Source organism: Scardinius erythrophthalmus, assembly GCF_964197995.2.
Source record: "Scardinius erythrophthalmus genome assembly, chromosome: 24".
Classification (NCBI taxonomy): Eukaryota; Metazoa; Chordata; class Actinopteri; order Cypriniformes; family Leuciscidae; genus Scardinius; species Scardinius erythrophthalmus.
The window spans coordinates 16926958-16944335 of NC_138244.1; the positions used below are offsets into that span (position 1 = coordinate 16926958).

At 38.2% G+C, this 17378-nt stretch overlaps 1 protein-coding gene across 1 annotated transcript; it reads right to left on the minus strand.

Moving 5' to 3' along the window:
- Positions 1 to 2374: 2374 nt before the first annotated feature.
- On the minus strand, positions 2375 to 14703 carry iqub (IQ motif and ubiquitin domain containing; the record flags this gene model as incomplete). Its single annotated transcript, XM_081355862.1, has 12 exons — positions 2375 to 2539; positions 7114 to 7299; positions 8093 to 8341; positions 8761 to 8937; positions 9026 to 9196; positions 9867 to 10042; positions 11142 to 11352; positions 11446 to 11601; positions 12890 to 13065; positions 13140 to 13307; positions 13400 to 13534; positions 14511 to 14703. 12 exons carry the CDS (start codon positions 14701 to 14703, stop codon positions 2375 to 2377), a joined length of 2163 nt encoding a protein of 720 aa, XP_081211988.1.
- Between the last annotated feature and the right edge of the window lie 2675 nt (positions 14704 to 17378).

Consider the following 17378-nt stretch of genomic DNA (forward strand, 5'->3'; position numbering starts at 1 on the left):
AAACACAAACTCTCATGAATCACACAGCAGGCGATAATCTGTACTGGAGTTTGTTTCCAAAGAATTCGAAGTTGATCTCTGGGAAACATAAAAGAAAAAAAAGAAAAGAAAAATACATTAAAATGATAAGAAATATGTAAACTCTTTATCTCTTTCAAGCTTTTACTGTAATGCTCGCAATTTTGTATGAAAGCCCATTTCTGACTTGCAGTAAAAAATGATTAAATAAACAAAACATATTATTTACAGTATTTCTCATAATTTTGACTTTACACTCAAAATCTCACAATTGTGACTTATGATTGCGATTTTGTAACTTACAATTGCAATTATTTCTCATAATTACGAATTTATATCTCGTAATTGCGACTCTCTTGTAATCGCAACTTCACATCTCACAATTGTTATTTAGTTCTGAACAATTCCGACTTTATTTCTCACAGTTGGGACTTTTTATGTATAATCATGATTTTTCACATTTGCAAAAGTTTTATCTCACAATTTAGAGAAACTTTATTTCTCGTAATTGCAAATTTACATCTCAGAATTGCAACTTTGTTCCTTACAGATTTAATTCTTACTTTAATCTTTATCTCACAGTTGCCTTTTTATTTTTAACTGAGGCAGAAAAAGGTTTCCATAACTTTGTGAATCATATAATGTAAAATGTGCCAATGGAAAACTTGAAAATCCAGTGGAAAAAGTCACAAGGAGCTGGCCTATGACCATCTGTAATGTCAAATCTGTCTGAAGGTGTCGAGGTTAGTTGATGCTTGTTCAGGTTATGACTTCATGACCTCCTTTATTGTCATTTCACAGTCAGGATTACCAAGGATCTGAAATGCAAAATGGTGTTTCCTTGAAACATCATTGGATAACTTGGGCTCAGTGGTTTTACAGAACACTCTCTTCATCCCTTGTACTATTACACATTAATCGCAACCCTCAAGCTTTCTCAAGGAACAAACAAAACAGCTCTATCAGAGATTACATAAAACTCCACTAATTAGTTATCAATATGAGCATTATAAAGATCAAAAGCCTTTTCCACTGTCCAAAGATTACAAAAGATTGCACAATACTCGTGTGAAAAATAATGCAGAAAATCTTGACTTACCTTTGACTTACTTTATTCATACACAGACAACTTAAGCCTAAAGCGAAAAGATCGAACAATAACCTAACAACCTCATGTTGCTCTAAGAGCCTGCCCAGTTTTTCATAATACCTTCATTTCAGCAAACAAAAGTGTTTTCTGTGTTAAAGCAGGATAACAGTAAGCATTACAGTTTTTAAAGAGGCAGGAACCTGCAAACAGAAAAATGCTGATATACTTCTTATTCAATAACAAAAAAAGTCAAAAAATGATCTTTGATGTTCTTTCACCTGCATCACTACAACCGATCAACAACAAATGCATATTTTTGTCCTATTTGCCAACTTTTTTTATTTTTTTTATTTTTTTTTTATCAGTTCTGTCTAGTTTTGAAGTTTGATTAAGTATTGTTCCTTACAGGATCACAGAATGACAGAGATAGGGTTTGTGACTGTGCCAGTAGCCAAAGAACATGATAAGCCAAACGTCTAATAAAAACAGTTTTATTAAGCTCATCTTATAAACTCACGTCACAGAAATATAACTCAAACCTTTCATCACTAGTCGTTCTTTTTAGCCGTTAGTCCTGTGGTGCTGGTGGTCTCATTCCCATTTGTTCAAAAGGAAACGCAGGAGGAGGTTCTTGACCTTTTCCTATAATTGCAGATCTTAGATTGCTCACCTCCTGATTAGATCTAGGCTATATATCATTTGCAAAGGCCTAATTAAAACCTTTTGAACTTGAGCTTTTTAGGCTTTTAAAGTGTTCTTGGAAATAATGTTTCGATTCATTCTTGTGTGGCATTATGGAGTAATCATGGAGGGATTTTACTTTTTTTATCTGTCTGATCTCCCTTTTATATGCAGCTTTTGTACTCAAGTTTAACACTGGAAAACATGCTAATGCTGCATTTTTCACAGGATTGTAGTGTGGATTGTTTTACCACACTAAAACACACTACCACACAGGATTGTATACCAATTAGTATTCGACAAAATACCAAAGTTATCAAAAATCATAAAACTCCTTGCTCAAGTACTGCCAAATGATAACTAATTAACATTAATGAATGATCCTAATGAATGTAAAACAAAACGGAGAGAGGCCCAAATGGCAAATGGCCCAGTAACTCCCTGTTTTAATTAACATATAAGATATTTAAATTTGATAAATGATCTTGAGGAAGAACGCTTAAACTGTCTGAAGTAGAGAAACAATAAAGCTGCAGATGTCCCTGAGCACCCCACAGGATTGTGGGTAGCCTCTTAGTGATTCTACTAGGTGGCCTTGGTGATGGGCTTGGAGACCAGCAGTTTGCCGAGGGCACCAGGCTGAATCTCGACATCGTGCAGACATTCGGCCATCGCAGGTATCTGAGAGAAGTACTTCCTGGCCAGTGTGTGTTTCTGCTTGACATTACGGATAACTACCACATCGTATGCCTGCAAGTGAAAACAGCGGGCATTTGTATGGTGGGACAAATAGGTTTGCGTTCAAGTGGTGGCAGAGACAAATGTCTTCTGTATATGCATTACATGTAAACACCATCTCTAAAATGGAGCTTTGACTATTGTACAGTGAATAGTCACGATTATAAAGTTTTGGCAGATAAAGTTTAAAGTTTTATTATATATTACAATATTCTGAACAGGTTTTCACTCTGGTCACCTCTAAAAATGTTTTACTCCACTTTATTTTCAATACTTCGATTAGTCTAAATAGTTCTTGAAGGGATAGTTCACCCAAAAATGAAAATTCATTAATTAATTACTCACCATCATGTCGTTCCAAACAAATTAGGATATTTTGATGAGAGCTTTCTGTCCCTCCGTTGATACGCAACTACTACACAACTAGTAGTAGACACTTGATCTACTACAAGACACTTGATCGCTTTGTATGATGAACAGATTTAATTTAGTCTTTTATTCACATAGAAGCATTGATCAGCGAACATATACAAAAGCTCAACTGAACCTGCTTGACACGCCAGAGCAAACCTCATAGGTTCTTACAAAAGCTCAAACGTGCTGCGTAAAACACGAGAATAAACCTCATTGGTTATTGTTGAAGCTCAAACGTGCTGTGTAACACGAGAATGAACCTCATTGGTTCTTACTGAAGCTCAAACGTGCTGCGTAACACGAGAATGAACCTCATTGGTTCTTACTGAAGCTCAAACGTGCTTCGTAACACGAGAATGAACCTCATTGGTTCTTACTGAAGCTCAAACGTGCTGCGTAACGCGAGAATGAACCTCATTGGTTATTGTTGAAGCTCAAACGTGCTGCGTAACACGAGAATGAACCTCATTGGTTCTTGCTGAAGCTCAAACGTGCTTCGTAACACGAGAATGAACCTCATTGGTTCTTGCTGAAGCTCAAACGTGCTGCGTAACACGGGAATGAACCTCATTGGTTATTGTTGAAGTTCAAACGTGCTGTGTAACACGAGAATGAACCTCATTGGTTCTTGCTGAAGCTCAAACGTGCTGCGTAACACGAGAATGAACCTCATTGGTTCTTGCTGAAGCTCAAACGTGCTGCGTAACATGAGAATAAACCTCATTGGTTCTTGCTGAAGCTCAAACGTGCTGCGTAACGCGAGAATGAACCTCATTGGTTCTTACTGAAGCTCAAACGTGCTGCGTAACGCGAGAATGAACCTCATTGGTTCTTACTGAAGCTCAAACGTGCTTCGTAACACGAGAATGAACCTCATTGGTTCTTACTGAAGCTCAAACGTGCTGCGTAACGCGAGAATGAACCTCATTGGTTCTTACTGAAGCTCAAACGTGCTGCGTAACGCGAGAATGAACCTCATTGGTTCTTACTGAAGCTCAAACGTGCTGTGTAACGTGAGAATGAACCTCATTGGTTCTTGCTGAAGCTCAAACGTGCTGCGTAACATGAGAATGAACCTCATTGGTTCTTGTGGAAGCTCAAACGTGCTGCGTAACGTGAGAATGAACCTCATTGGTTCTTGCTGAAGCTCAAACGTGCTGCGTAACGTGAGAATGAACCTCATTGGTTCTTGTGGAAGCTCAAACGTGCTTCGTAACACGAGAATGAACCTCATTGGTTCTTACTGAAGCTCAAACGTGCTGCGTAACGCGAGAATGAACCTCATTGGTTCTTACTGAAGCTCAAACGTGCTTCGTAACACGAGAATGAACCTCATTGGTTCTTACTGAAGCTCAAACGTGCTGCGTAACGCGAGAATGAACCTCATTGGTTCTTGCTGAAGCTCAAACGTGCTGCGTAACATGAGAATGAACCTCATTGGTTCTTGTGGAAGCTCAAACGTGCTGCGTAACGTGAGAATGAACCTCATTGGTTCTTGCTGAAGCTCAAACGTGCTGCGTAACGTGAGAATGAACCTCATTGGTTCTTGCTGAAGCTCAAACGTGCTTCGTAACACGAGAATGAACCTCATTGGTTCTTACTGAAGCTCAAACGTGCTGCGTAACGCGAGAATGAACCTCATTGGTTCTTACTGAAGCTCAAACGTGCTTCGTAACACGAGAATGAACCTCATTGGTTCTTGCTGAAGCTCAAACGTGCTGCGTAACATGAGAATAAACCTCATTGGTTCTTGCTGAAGCTCAAACGTGCTGCGTAACGCGAGAATGAACCTCATTGGTTCTTACAGAAGCTCAAACGTGCTGTGTAACACGAGAATGAACCTCATTGGTTCTTACTGAAGCTCAAACGTGCTGCGTAACGCGAGAATGAACCTCATTGGTTCTTACTGAAGCTCAAACGTGCTTCGTAACACGAGAATGAACCTCATTGGTTCTTACTGAAGCTCAAACGTGCTGCGTAACGCGAGAATGAACCTCATTGGTTCTTACTGAAGCTCAAACGTGCTGCGTAACGCGAGAATGAACCTCATTGGTTCTTACTGAAGCTCAAACGTGCTGCGTAACGCGAGAATGAACCTCATTGGTTCTTGCTGAAGCTCAAACGTGCTGTGTAACGCGAGAATGAACCTCATTGGTTCTTACTGAAGCTCAAACGTGCTGCGTAACACGAGAATGAACCTCATTGGTTCTTGCTGAAGCTCAAACGTGCTGCGTAACATGAGAATGAACCTCATTGGTTCTTGTGGAAGCTCAAACGTGCTTCGTAACGCGAGAATGAACCTCATTGGTTCTTGCTGAAGCTCAAACGTGCTGCGTAACATGAGAATGAACCTCATTGGTTCTTGTGGAAGCTCAAACGTGCTTCGTAACACGAGAATGAACCTCATTGGTTCTTACTGAAGCTCAAACGTGCTGCGTAACGCGAGAATGAACCTCATTGGTTCTTACTGAAGCTCAAACGTGCTGCGTAACGCGAGAATGAACCTCATTGGTTCTTGCTGAAGCTCAAACGTGCTGTGTAACATGAGAATGAACCTCATTGGTTCTTGTGGAAGCTCAAACGTGCTGCGTAACGTGAGAATGAACCTCATTGGTTCTTGCTGAAGCTCAAACGTGCTGCGTAACATGAGAATGAACCTCATTGGTTCTTGTGGAAGCTCAAACGTGCTGCGTAACGTGAGAATGAACCTCATTGGTTCTTGCTGAAGCTCAAACGTGCTGCGTAACGTGAGAATGAACCTCACTGGTTCTTGCTGAAGCTCAAACGTGCTTCGTAACACGAGAATGAACCTCATTGGTTCTTACTGAAGCTCAAACGTGCTTCGTAACACGAGAATGAACCTCATTGGTTCTTACTGAAGCTCAAACGTGCTGCGTAACGCGAGAATGAACCTCATTGGTTCTTACTGAAGCTCAAACGTGCTGCGTAACGCGAGAATGAACCTCATTGGTTCTTGCTGAAGCTCAAACGTGCTGTGTAACGTGAGAATGAACCTCATTGGTTCTTGCTGAAGCTCAAACGTGCTGCGTAACATGAGAATGAACCTCATTGGTTCTTGTGGAAGCTCAAACGTGCTTCGTAACGCGAGAATGAACCTCATTGGTTCTTGCTGAAGCTCAAACGTGCTGCGTAACGTGAGAATGAACCTCATTGGTTCTTGCTGAAGCTCAAACGTGCTTCGTAACACGAGAATGAACCTCATTGGTTCTTACTGAAGCTCAAACGTGTTGCGTAACGCGAAAATGAACCTCATTGGTTCTTGCTGAAGCTCAAACGTGCTGCGTAACGCGAGAATGAACCTCATTGGTTCTTACTGAAGCTCAAACATGCTGCGTAACGCGAAAATGAACCTCATTGGTTCTTGCTGAAGCTCAAACGTGCTGTGTAACGTGAGAATGAACCTCATTGGTTCTTGCTGAAGCTCAACCGCGCTGCGTAACACGAGAATGAACCTCACTGGTTCTTACTGAAGCTCAAACGTGCTGCGTAACACGAGAATGAACCTCATTGGTTCTTACTGAAGCTCAAACGTGCTGTGTAACATGAGAATGAACCTCATTGGTTCTTGCTGAAGCTCAAACGTGCTGCGTAACACGAGAATGAACCTCATTGGTTCTTACTGAAGCTCAAACGTGCTGCGTAACACGAGAATGAACCTCATTGGTTCTTGCTGAAGCTCAAACGTGCTGCGTAACACGAGAACGAACCTCATTGGATCTCATACGTCAAGACACAATTCACATGTGAATTAAATCAAATTCAAAACTAAATCTAAAAACCTAAATTAAATCTGTTCATCATATAAAGCGATCGTGTCTCTTCAGAAAATGTGGACTAAACCGCTCAATTCATACGGATTAGTTTTACTATCTCTTTATGAAACTTTTTAAGCGTCAAAAAGTGTGTAGCTGTCTATGGAGAGACAGAAAGCTCTCAAATTTCATAAAAAATATCTTCATTTGTGTTCTGAAGATGAACGAAAGGCTTACGGGTTTGGAACGACATGAGGGTGAGTTAATAAGGACAGATTTTTCATTTTTGGGTGAACTAACCCTTTAAATATCTGCTATTATATTATTTACTGAGTTGCGGTTTGACATTTAATCATTCTAAGTGTGAAAGACATTCAAAAGCAGTTGTAGCCGCAGTACCTTCTCGATGTTCTCCAGTTTCAAATGTGCAGCGGCCTCTTCGTTCGTGAGGAGGATGCAGTTCCATGGGCTCCAGTCCAAATGCTTCTCCCAGCGCACCAGCATTAAATCATGAAGGTCTTTCCAGCCGCTCAAAGCGGACTGAGCTCCCCAAAGTACATCCACCAGGTACCGAAGGTCCTGCTCCTAATGAGGACAGTAAATGTCTTGAGCAAAGCATTAACTTGGTGTTCCATTCATTTTAATCTATTCTATTAAAGGTGGACTAAGCAATTGTTTCTCGCATTTTCCACCAAAAAATGTACATTCCACAGATATTTAAAAAAATTCATGCAGACTCACATGAGATAAACTTAAAGGCCAGTTCACACCAAGGACGATAACTATAAAGATAACGATAAAGTTATAAAAATCATTGTTAACATTAGAGAATAGCAGAGTCCACACCACAGCTACTGTATAACGATTACAGCACAGAGAAACTGAATCACTTTCAGAACGATTTTATCCAGCTGATGAACGATAAAAACATTGACAGCCAATCAGAATACATCCAGCTGTAACGAGCTCGAGCATTTTAAGTAACAGACAAACATGCGCTTAGACTAAACAGAACAATATCATCCACTGGTGTGGAGGCTAATATAGTTATCAATATAGTTATCTTTATAGTTGTCGTTCTTGGTGTGAATAGGCTTTTAGTCAAGGGTGGTCCTTCCTGTTGGTGGCCATGTTGAAATCACATGACCAACATGTTTTTTTGACAAGTTAATAAGCAAAAACGTCACACATCCACACTAGTAGGAGTCAAGTCATGTATTATTTGTTTATGTAGACTAATTTCAGTGCGCAAAACATAAATGTGAAACTACTTACTGCACCTTTAAAACTACTGATTTCACTGGTGCAGGTTTTACGGAAAACAACCAGCTCTTTCCATGCCCTCAAAATGAATCACCAACACATGTATGAACTTTACCTGCAGCAGGTAAGTGATTTTGGCATCTGGGCTGCACTCGGCCTCAGTGTCACGCAAGCATCTGAGAATGTTCTTGTAAAGAGAGATGTCTTCTCTTTGACGGGCTTTATTGTCTAACTCCATACAACGGTGACAGAGGCCGACTGTAGATGCGTTAGTATTCAGAGCGAAGTCAGTGCCTGACTTATACTCATTACAGCCACGACACAAATAGATGTTGTTTTTCAGGTCGGCAGGATCCTGAGGCACCTGTGGAGAACAGGGTAAATATTAGAGTTGTTTCAAAGAGTGAGAAAACCAACCAAATCTCAAGTTGTATTTCAGTATCTTGAGAAATGAAAGTGATGTTACAGCTAATCTCATATTAACTTTGAAGTACTTTAGCCAAGGGTTGTAGTCGAAACCAGCTTATTCGAATCCAAGTTTAGACCAAGACTAGAAAAGGGTGACCATGAAAATATGGTCTGAGGACCAAGACTATGAAAATATTATCGTAGACTTGGACTTGAAGACCAACACCATACAAAATATGGTCTCTGACTCAAGGATGACCATGACACATGACAATATGGTCTTGATGTTGTCATAGACATGGGAGCATGTGGACATGGTCTTGACTCAGACTCGAATGAGTTAGTCTCGACATCAACACAGTTTTAGCCACATACCCGTAGAAGTTTGGACACCTGAGGGTTGAACGGAGGGGTTTTGATGTACTGGAGGAAGAGGGTTGATATCCTCTTTCTCAACCCATCCAGATTGCTCTTTTTCACACCCCTCATCAACAGGTCCATCTCCCTGTCAATCAAGTCCACTATGTCCTGTGTTAGCTTGCATTTATGTTCCTGTTCACAAGTACATTTGAAAAATTAGATGAGCAAATATACGTGTTTATATTTTGTCCATATTTTGGACTACAGATCTGGAACTGGCCTTCACAGTGTGTTTGAGAGTGAGTAGCACATCCAGACGTTCGTCCTTTGTGAATTGAGCCTGTGTGACGCTACTGTACAGGTCTCGCAGCTCCTTGGCTCTGATGGTGAACGGGGTGTCCATTTGTGTCACCTTCCCGTCAAATCCACGCCATCTCTTTGGCTCTGCAGACTGAAGAGAAGTCAAAAACAAACATCTTTAAAATTTTGTCATTTGTGTTTTGCATTTAGGAGGATGCTAGGATATTAGATTAAAGAAAATGCTCTCTCTCTCTCTCTCTCTCGTAGAGATTGCTGCTCATATGCAGTTATTTATATAAATTCATATTTAATAATTATTAATTAACTAAATATTAAAATAAATGAATGTTTGCTTTAGAGGACAGCTTTCTTTATTTATGGCCAATGTAAAGTCTGGGTCATGAAGCAAAAACAGTTTAGAACCACTGCTATAGTAGAAAGGAGGTACAGTATATGAAACACAATTTCCTGCATGTGTGTCTGTTCTGACTTTATATCTAACTTATTATCGGTTAGTTATCATTACCCACTTGCAAAGAGGCATTAAAATCATTTTATTACACTGATATTTCTAATGGACCAACATTAAGTTCAATGCACACAAAGTTATGAAACAACAATGTTCAAAATACTAAACCAAATGAATCTTCTGCCACCCAGATTTACTGAAAGTAATATTATAACAGTTATTGTGTGCTCTATTTGGTTCCAAATCAAATAGACATATTTAATCATTCTTGCACTGTAACCAAACAAAGGTTTTGCTCTAAAACAATACAGCATGTTCATGATGAAACAGCCGATTAGCAAAAGATTGGCACCTTGTTGAGGAAGGCTTGTATGGCCTTATCCTGGTTCCTCGTGCCGGCAGCCATTCTGTGCTGTTCTATGGAGGAGATGAACTGGGTCTCTTGCTCCAGTAGAGCGCACAGCGCTGCCTTTCTCTCCGCACCAGATAAGGTGACATTGATGCGTTCCACTTCCTCCATCCTCCATTCTGACATACAGAGATGAAGAATAAGGACCATCACACTGACTTATATCCAAATCACTGCACACATTACAACACATATATCATACCAACTACGATGTAGTCAACTTCAATGAAGCTTTAAAAAAGCTTTATATATGTAAATGTATTTTAAACGTTTTAAACCATAAATATCAGCTGATATTATTTAACTAATTTTTCCATAACAGCAGTATTTATGACACAACAATGATCTGAATCACAGTGACAGTGCTAAATTTAACAGATAAACTCAAAAATGAATGAAAAATCAACCAATACAATACTAATTTATATACAGTACTGTGCAAATGTTTGGGGTCTGTAAGACAGTTTAATGTTTGTGACAGAAATCTCTTATTGTGCTCAAGAAATATTTATTATTATTATCAATGTTGAAAAAAGTAGTGCTACTCAATATTTTTTTGTGGAAACCATGATATATATATTTTTAGATTCATTGGTGAATTAATTTATTTGAAATAGAAATCTTTTAGAAAAATGATAAATGTCTTTACTGTCGCTTTTGATCAATTGAATGCATCCTTTATCATAAAAATATTAATTTCTTTCTTTTAAAAAAATCTTTTGAATGAACGGTAGTGTAACAGAGTTAAAAACAAAACAGTGATTTAAAAATATTTCACTAAAAAACGAAGACACAGGGACATCTGTGAAGGAATTGAGGTGAATCACTGAAGCATTTATTTTAACTAGTTCATTTGCATGAACCGGCTGAACCCACCAATTGGCTAAAAAGTTGCATATGCAATATAATGTAGCAAAAAGGTTAAAAAAAGAGTTTATTATGAGTCAAATAAAAGTCATTTGTAGGTTCCTGAAAAGTTTAAACTGAAAATTGCTCTGTTTGTTTGAGCATCCTGACTAGCCTGACATAGCAACACTTTCAACCAATGGCGAGTTTTTGGACTATCTGTATGATCATGGTTTTCAGAGAGACTTGAGACTAAAATAAAGTCATTATTTTTGCACTTCCATTTGTTGATTCTAGTGGTGCAGAAACCTCTTCACCTTTAAGTTAGTAGCATTGCTGCTTGTAGTAAGCAACAAACACTCACACACTCACTTTTCAAGGCATTATAAAGCAGATCAAAGTCTCTCTTGGACTCCGGGTTCATCCTGCGGTGATATTCATCTCTGATCTGCAGCTCTTTTTCCTCTTTCTTCCTTCTCTTTTCATTTTCCATCCACGCCAGGTGCTGCTCTTTAGCCTGTCTCAATTTGTCTGTGAAACACTTGGCTAGCCAGCGCCTGACATGTGACTGTAGTGTAATGACCTAAGGAAAAACATTGACATATAAGCATTTGTCCTGAACAGCGAATGCACAGAATGAATGCAATTCTCTCTCAACCCCTTCAAACACACGTACAGCTCTCAGTCTCTTGCTGTGATACTCTTCTGCAGTGATGTAAGTCCCTGGGTCGATGAGCTTGTCCTCCATGTTGGACACATAACAGCCGATTTTGGTCATCTGAGTCGAGGCGTTCCTGTAGCACTGCTGATCCTGGTGTTTCAACTCCACCGTCTGTTTAAATGGCAAAGAAAATTAGAGGCGTGCAGTCCAAACGGCAACCCAAATTGGTCTAAGATTTGAATCTACACTACCGTTCAAAAGTTTGGGGTCGGGAAGATTAATTCATGTTTTTAGAAGAAGTCTCTTATGCTCACCAAGGCTGCATTTAAAAACAGTAATATCGTGAAATAGTATTATTAAAAGAACTGTTTTGTATTTTAATAGGCCATATTTTAAAATGTAATTTATTCCTGTGATTCAAAGCTGAATTTTCATCATAATCACTCCAGTCTTCAGTGTCACATGATCCTTCACAAATCATAATATGCTGATTTACTGCTCAAGAAATATTTCATTATTAATATCAAGGTTGAAAACATTAATTTCTCCACAAAAACATGTACTGACTACAAATGCTTGAATAGAGTGTTAATGTCACAGTTAATTGGGGTTATGAAGCATGAATATAACGTGACCACAAGTGTTTTATTGCTTATATTTATTTTGTGAAAAAGACAGAATCATTGAAATATGTATTTTATTCATCAAAACTTTCAAAAAATAAGTTTTGTATTAAAATATATAGTACCTGACTTGGATTACTAAAGTGTAAAATATATATATATATATATGTTTTTACCCCAATTAGAATTTGTCAATAATTCTGTGATTTTGGCAAAATATTATATAAATAAAATTCTCTAAAAATGCAATTGTCTTGACATTTCAAAGTGATAAATCAATAAAATGTACGGGTATCAACTTTCTCAACAATTACGTCATTTCTAAAAATCTTTACTGAAGATTAACTCCTTGTGTGTCTATGTTTGTGTGTGTGTTACAAACAATAAAAAATCAATCAATCGCTATATCATTATATAAAAGGAATAAAAGGTCATATAACAAATTATAAAAAAGGTTAATTTTTTACACAAACAATTTTCATCAATATTTTTATGTACAACATTACAATACAATACATTTTTAAATTTTACAATAATATTATAATACAAAATATTTTTTGTAAGCCTACATTATATATTTTATATACAAATTTATGTTTATTAAATGTGTTATAATAGATGTTTATTTTAGGTTTTATTAAATGTTTAGTTAGCTAAATGTTCAATGTTTTTAGCAAATGCATTATGTGCCATCCTTCTGCTAAATTATACAGTTCCTTTAATTGAACATAAATAAAAAATGAGGCAAAGAGATGAAAGTTCTGTCCATTTAATGGGTTTTATTACTGCACAAGAAGTCCTTCGCTCCATTGTGCAGTGTGTATGTATGCGTGCACCTGTGTGTCCCTGCTGAAGGACTCAATGCTCCTGACAGGCCTCCTCTTAGGCATCGTCTGTACGGCAGCATGATGATACTCAGTTTTGGTCACCGTATGGCGGAATCCTCCCAGAAATGCCTTCCCGCGAGTGGCTCTCTCTATCTCTACCACTACGTCCTGATATGTCTCTGTGTCTTAAAGCCAGAAACTTGTCAGAAAAACTTGTCTATCCTCATAATGCCTTAGTCAGCTATAAGTTTGACTGTACCTGTTTGCACTCTGACAGTGATGACATCCGGCATGTTGTACTCCTGCTGTGGTTTGTCTGGTCTCATGGGGTAATTCTCCGGGTCTAGCGAGCTCATCTCAAATTGGACCATCCCATGTGGCTGTACGCCAATATCCATCAGCGTCTGGTCATCATCTACACTTTTTTCTAGACAAAAAGTAAAACTAAATTAAAAAGATCCGAGAGACTTTTAGTGTGTCCTTTATGTACAGTCAATGTGACGATCTTTTGTGTCTTACCGTCTAGAGTGATTTGTATGATGTCTAATGGGACCCTCAGCTTGAAGCTGAAGTGTTTTTTCAGATCCAGGATTGAGAGGCCAATAGTGAAGGCCACCGTTATCATGTGCCTCTCTGGCATCAGCAAGATCTTAACTGGAAGAACAATTGCATTAGAGTTATAAATATTAAAATGAATACAAAAAATGTGCTGAATATTTATTTAAAAAATTGTGGTGGTACTATGGAACAGTAATGGTATTGTATGGTAATACCACTTCTTTCTTTTTTACCACAGTACTGAATGATTACCACATTTCAACACCATGGTATATTGGTATTATTTATATATTATGCTATTACAGTTTTTAATAAAATTTGGATTTTTATTTTATTTTTATTTCAACTTCTATTTTGGATTTTTTTAAATAATTTCACTTTATGTTCAAAACAAACTGGTAACACTTTAGGGACCAATTCTCACTATTAACTAGTTGCTTATATGCTTGTATATTACTATATTGGCTGTTTATTAGGACCCTCAAGTTGTTCCAAACATGTAAGAATTTCTTTCTTCTGTTGAACACAAAAGAATATATTTTGAAGAATGTTGGTAACCAAACAGTTGATGGGGCCCTATTGACTTCCATAGAATTTTCATATTTGGGTGACCTATTCCTTTAATCCAACACCATACCTAGCCTAAACTTAACCCAAAACAAACACCTTAACTATTATCAATAAGCAGTAAATTAGGAGTTTATTGAGGGAAAAGTCATAGTTAATAGTGAATATGTGTCCCTCAAACTAAAGTGTGACCAACAAATGTATTTCAGTAAGTTGACATGGCAACATTTTTCATTTTCATTTAGATTTTTTTTCATCTAATAGTTTTATTTCTGCATTAATTAAAATGTTTTTGATGACTAATGATAAGAACCCTAATCCAAGCTACTTCTAAGAATACCGGGGTATTACATTGACATCCATTTTATGAAGCAATATGTCAAAGAAAAAACACAGTATTACCAAGATACTTTGCCCACACCGAGCATGCTTAACTTACCGTAGTAATACCATAGTATTTTTCTAAGTGTATAATACTGGGGTAAAATGCAGAATTATATTTCACCCGTTGCTGTTGAGTTTCCAACATCACTGGAGGAAATTATCTGGTTGATTTCGCCTCCTTGTTGGTTTCTGTCGTTTTGACGTCTCTGGTCTTCAGTATCATCATCTTCCTCATGAAGGTCAGTCTCTGTCTGAATGACTTCTTGTGACATCCTTTGCTCCGCGGGTTCAGTTTTACTCTCCTGCTCTGACATGACAAATTTCTCACACCTAAACGGTCAAACCTTAAAGTTCAATAATAGCACGCTCTCCTCTGATATTCTTGAAAGCAATTTGACGGAAAAGTCTTTATTAACGTTTAAAATAAAAGAGTAGAGCTTAGGTTTACAATGACTTGAGTCTGGACAGTGTTTGGCCGCTGCTATGGTAACCATAGTGTCACTGGTTCAATCTCTTGAGCCGACTCTTTTTAACGAGGCGGTTTAACCGATTCGCAAAGCGTGTGTAATTGAACAGAATTACCTTATTTATGCGTAAAACTTTGAAATGGAAACAGCTTTATTAACATTATTATAAATCATTGATTTATTTAGAGAATTAACTTTATTAATTAACAAAAACTGGGAAGAATGGTGGATTTCCATTACAGAGCCTTGATAATACCATCATACTTTAATATAGTCTACATATCTACTTGTTAGTGCCTGTACCATGCCATTTACTGAGTATTTCAAAGGATGTTCTGCAATATGCATGTTCAAAAACATAGTAGTCCTACCATGTCCAAAATACCAGTGCTTTTTTTTTTTGGTTGTTGTTAGTGTATTTTAACACAATGACACTTGACCTGATGTATAACCTAATAAAACAGTGATAAAGTACCAACTTTACATGAAAAACAAGATGCCTGTGGGGGACAAACATATTAGTAACTCGTTTTGTAAACAGTTCATTGAACCGAATTACCGCCCGAATGAATCGTTTCACTGAAGTGAATCAAGCTTATTGTCACATGACATGATCCTGCCCCCTGGCGTGCCTGTGATATATGCCTCTGAAATCATGAAAAACAGTCTTCAGCGTGCAGATTAGACTAGGATTATGTTATTTTGGGGGATTTAATTGAAAAAGTAATAGAGGGGGGGGGGGGGGGGGAATAAAAGTGAATCATCTCATGTGTCAATTCCTAGAAAATATTTTATCCAGGTGTGTGTTGCCTAAGTGACTACAATAGAAACAGACTGTCCCTAATGGCATGGCATTTGTTGCATGACATTACTTTGGCAATGAAAGCAGGTCATGCTTAACTATAAAAGCTCATGTCACTAGGAACAAGAAAGTCACAAAGGTAAGCCTGCAGCTATGTTTAATGAAAGGTTCGTGTTTGCAAATATAATTAATTTAGTTGTATTCAGCTCTGATTAGCTCCAACAGTCACTGATGCTCTAATGTTATAGCCTCTGATTCATGGGACACAGTTTCTTGATATATTTTGTTGGACAAGATGAATGAAGATGAATACAGGTATGTATGTTCTATATATTTTATGTACAACATGCTTTGAAGGAAACTGAATAGTTAAAATAGCAAAAAGTATAGCAAAATACTTCCTCTCAGGTCCTTATTATTGTTTTCTTAAAGCTCAGCCAGTGATGAGAATTTTAAACTGCTGGCAGCAATCGAAACAGGTAATGTATTAATGCCTTGAAATATTTTATTTCTGTTCCATCACCATCAAAATTAAAAGATACTTGAGTTTCCTCAGATTGCAAAACTTGCAAAACCACCTTGAGGACCTCAGGACCCTTCTGCAGGTGCATTAGATATGCTAATCCAGGGGTATCAAATCCTGGTCCTGGGGTGCGTTTCCCAAAGCCAACTATGATCACAAGTTCTGTCATTACCAATAGAGTTCAATGAAACTTACAACCATAGTTGGCCATCAATGCTTTTGGGAAACGCACCTCTGGACAGAGTTTAGCTCCAACTTGTCCCAACGTTCCTGTCTAGAACATTCTGCAGTAATTAAATATCCACTTAGTTATCAGCAGAGCTCTCTTTTTTTGTTGTAGTTTATTAGACCAAGGGCAGAGAGGCAACAAGTCAGCTGGCTAAGCATTCGGATGCAGCCCTGGATGACCTTGGTTCAAATGTGTTTAATCAGGCCTGGAGCAAAACTCTGCAGGACACCAGCCCTCCAGGAGCAGGAATGCTCACCCCTGTCCTATTGTGTATTCAAGTCTCTCCCATAAGATGGTGTTATGATTCCTTAGAGTTCTTACAGGAATTTGTGAGTTCTTATAAGTTCCTAATAGAACTGCCCTTTTTGAAAGGGGGCCTTGAGGTTCTCAAGAGAGTTTCACCAATCGCCAATCCCTAAAATGGGGGTACATTTCCATTTCTACAATGAGATTTTTCCACATTGATATACAGAAATGTTGATTGATCAAGCTGATACTGTACATGTGATAAAGGAAACCTTGGTGTGGAACAAGGGCCAATATGTCTGTAATATTTTCTTCTATCCTGATCATAAGGTGATACTGCAGTCATCCATGAGCTCAGGCAATTTCCTTCAGCCTTTAGGGAAGTGGACAGTTGTGGACTTCTTCCACTCCACAGGGCCAGCATGCAACCATCAGCGAAAGTACTAGAGTCAGTTCTGGGTGAGTCCTGGACCTGGATGGACACTTCTGGTAGAAATAGAAGGGTTGGATAAGTTGCTGGAAAACGAGATTGTGTCTAACATATAGGCTATGTTCACACTGTTAGTTTTTGGGATTGACAACCGCATTAACTTACAGGTATGAGTCTCGAAATATCCAGTTCAGACAGCAACTTACAGTGGCATCTCAAATACTGTCTGTGTGAACGTGCAACGGGAGTCAGTCAAGCCTGTATTCTCTTACTAGTAACCGTAGCGAAAGTG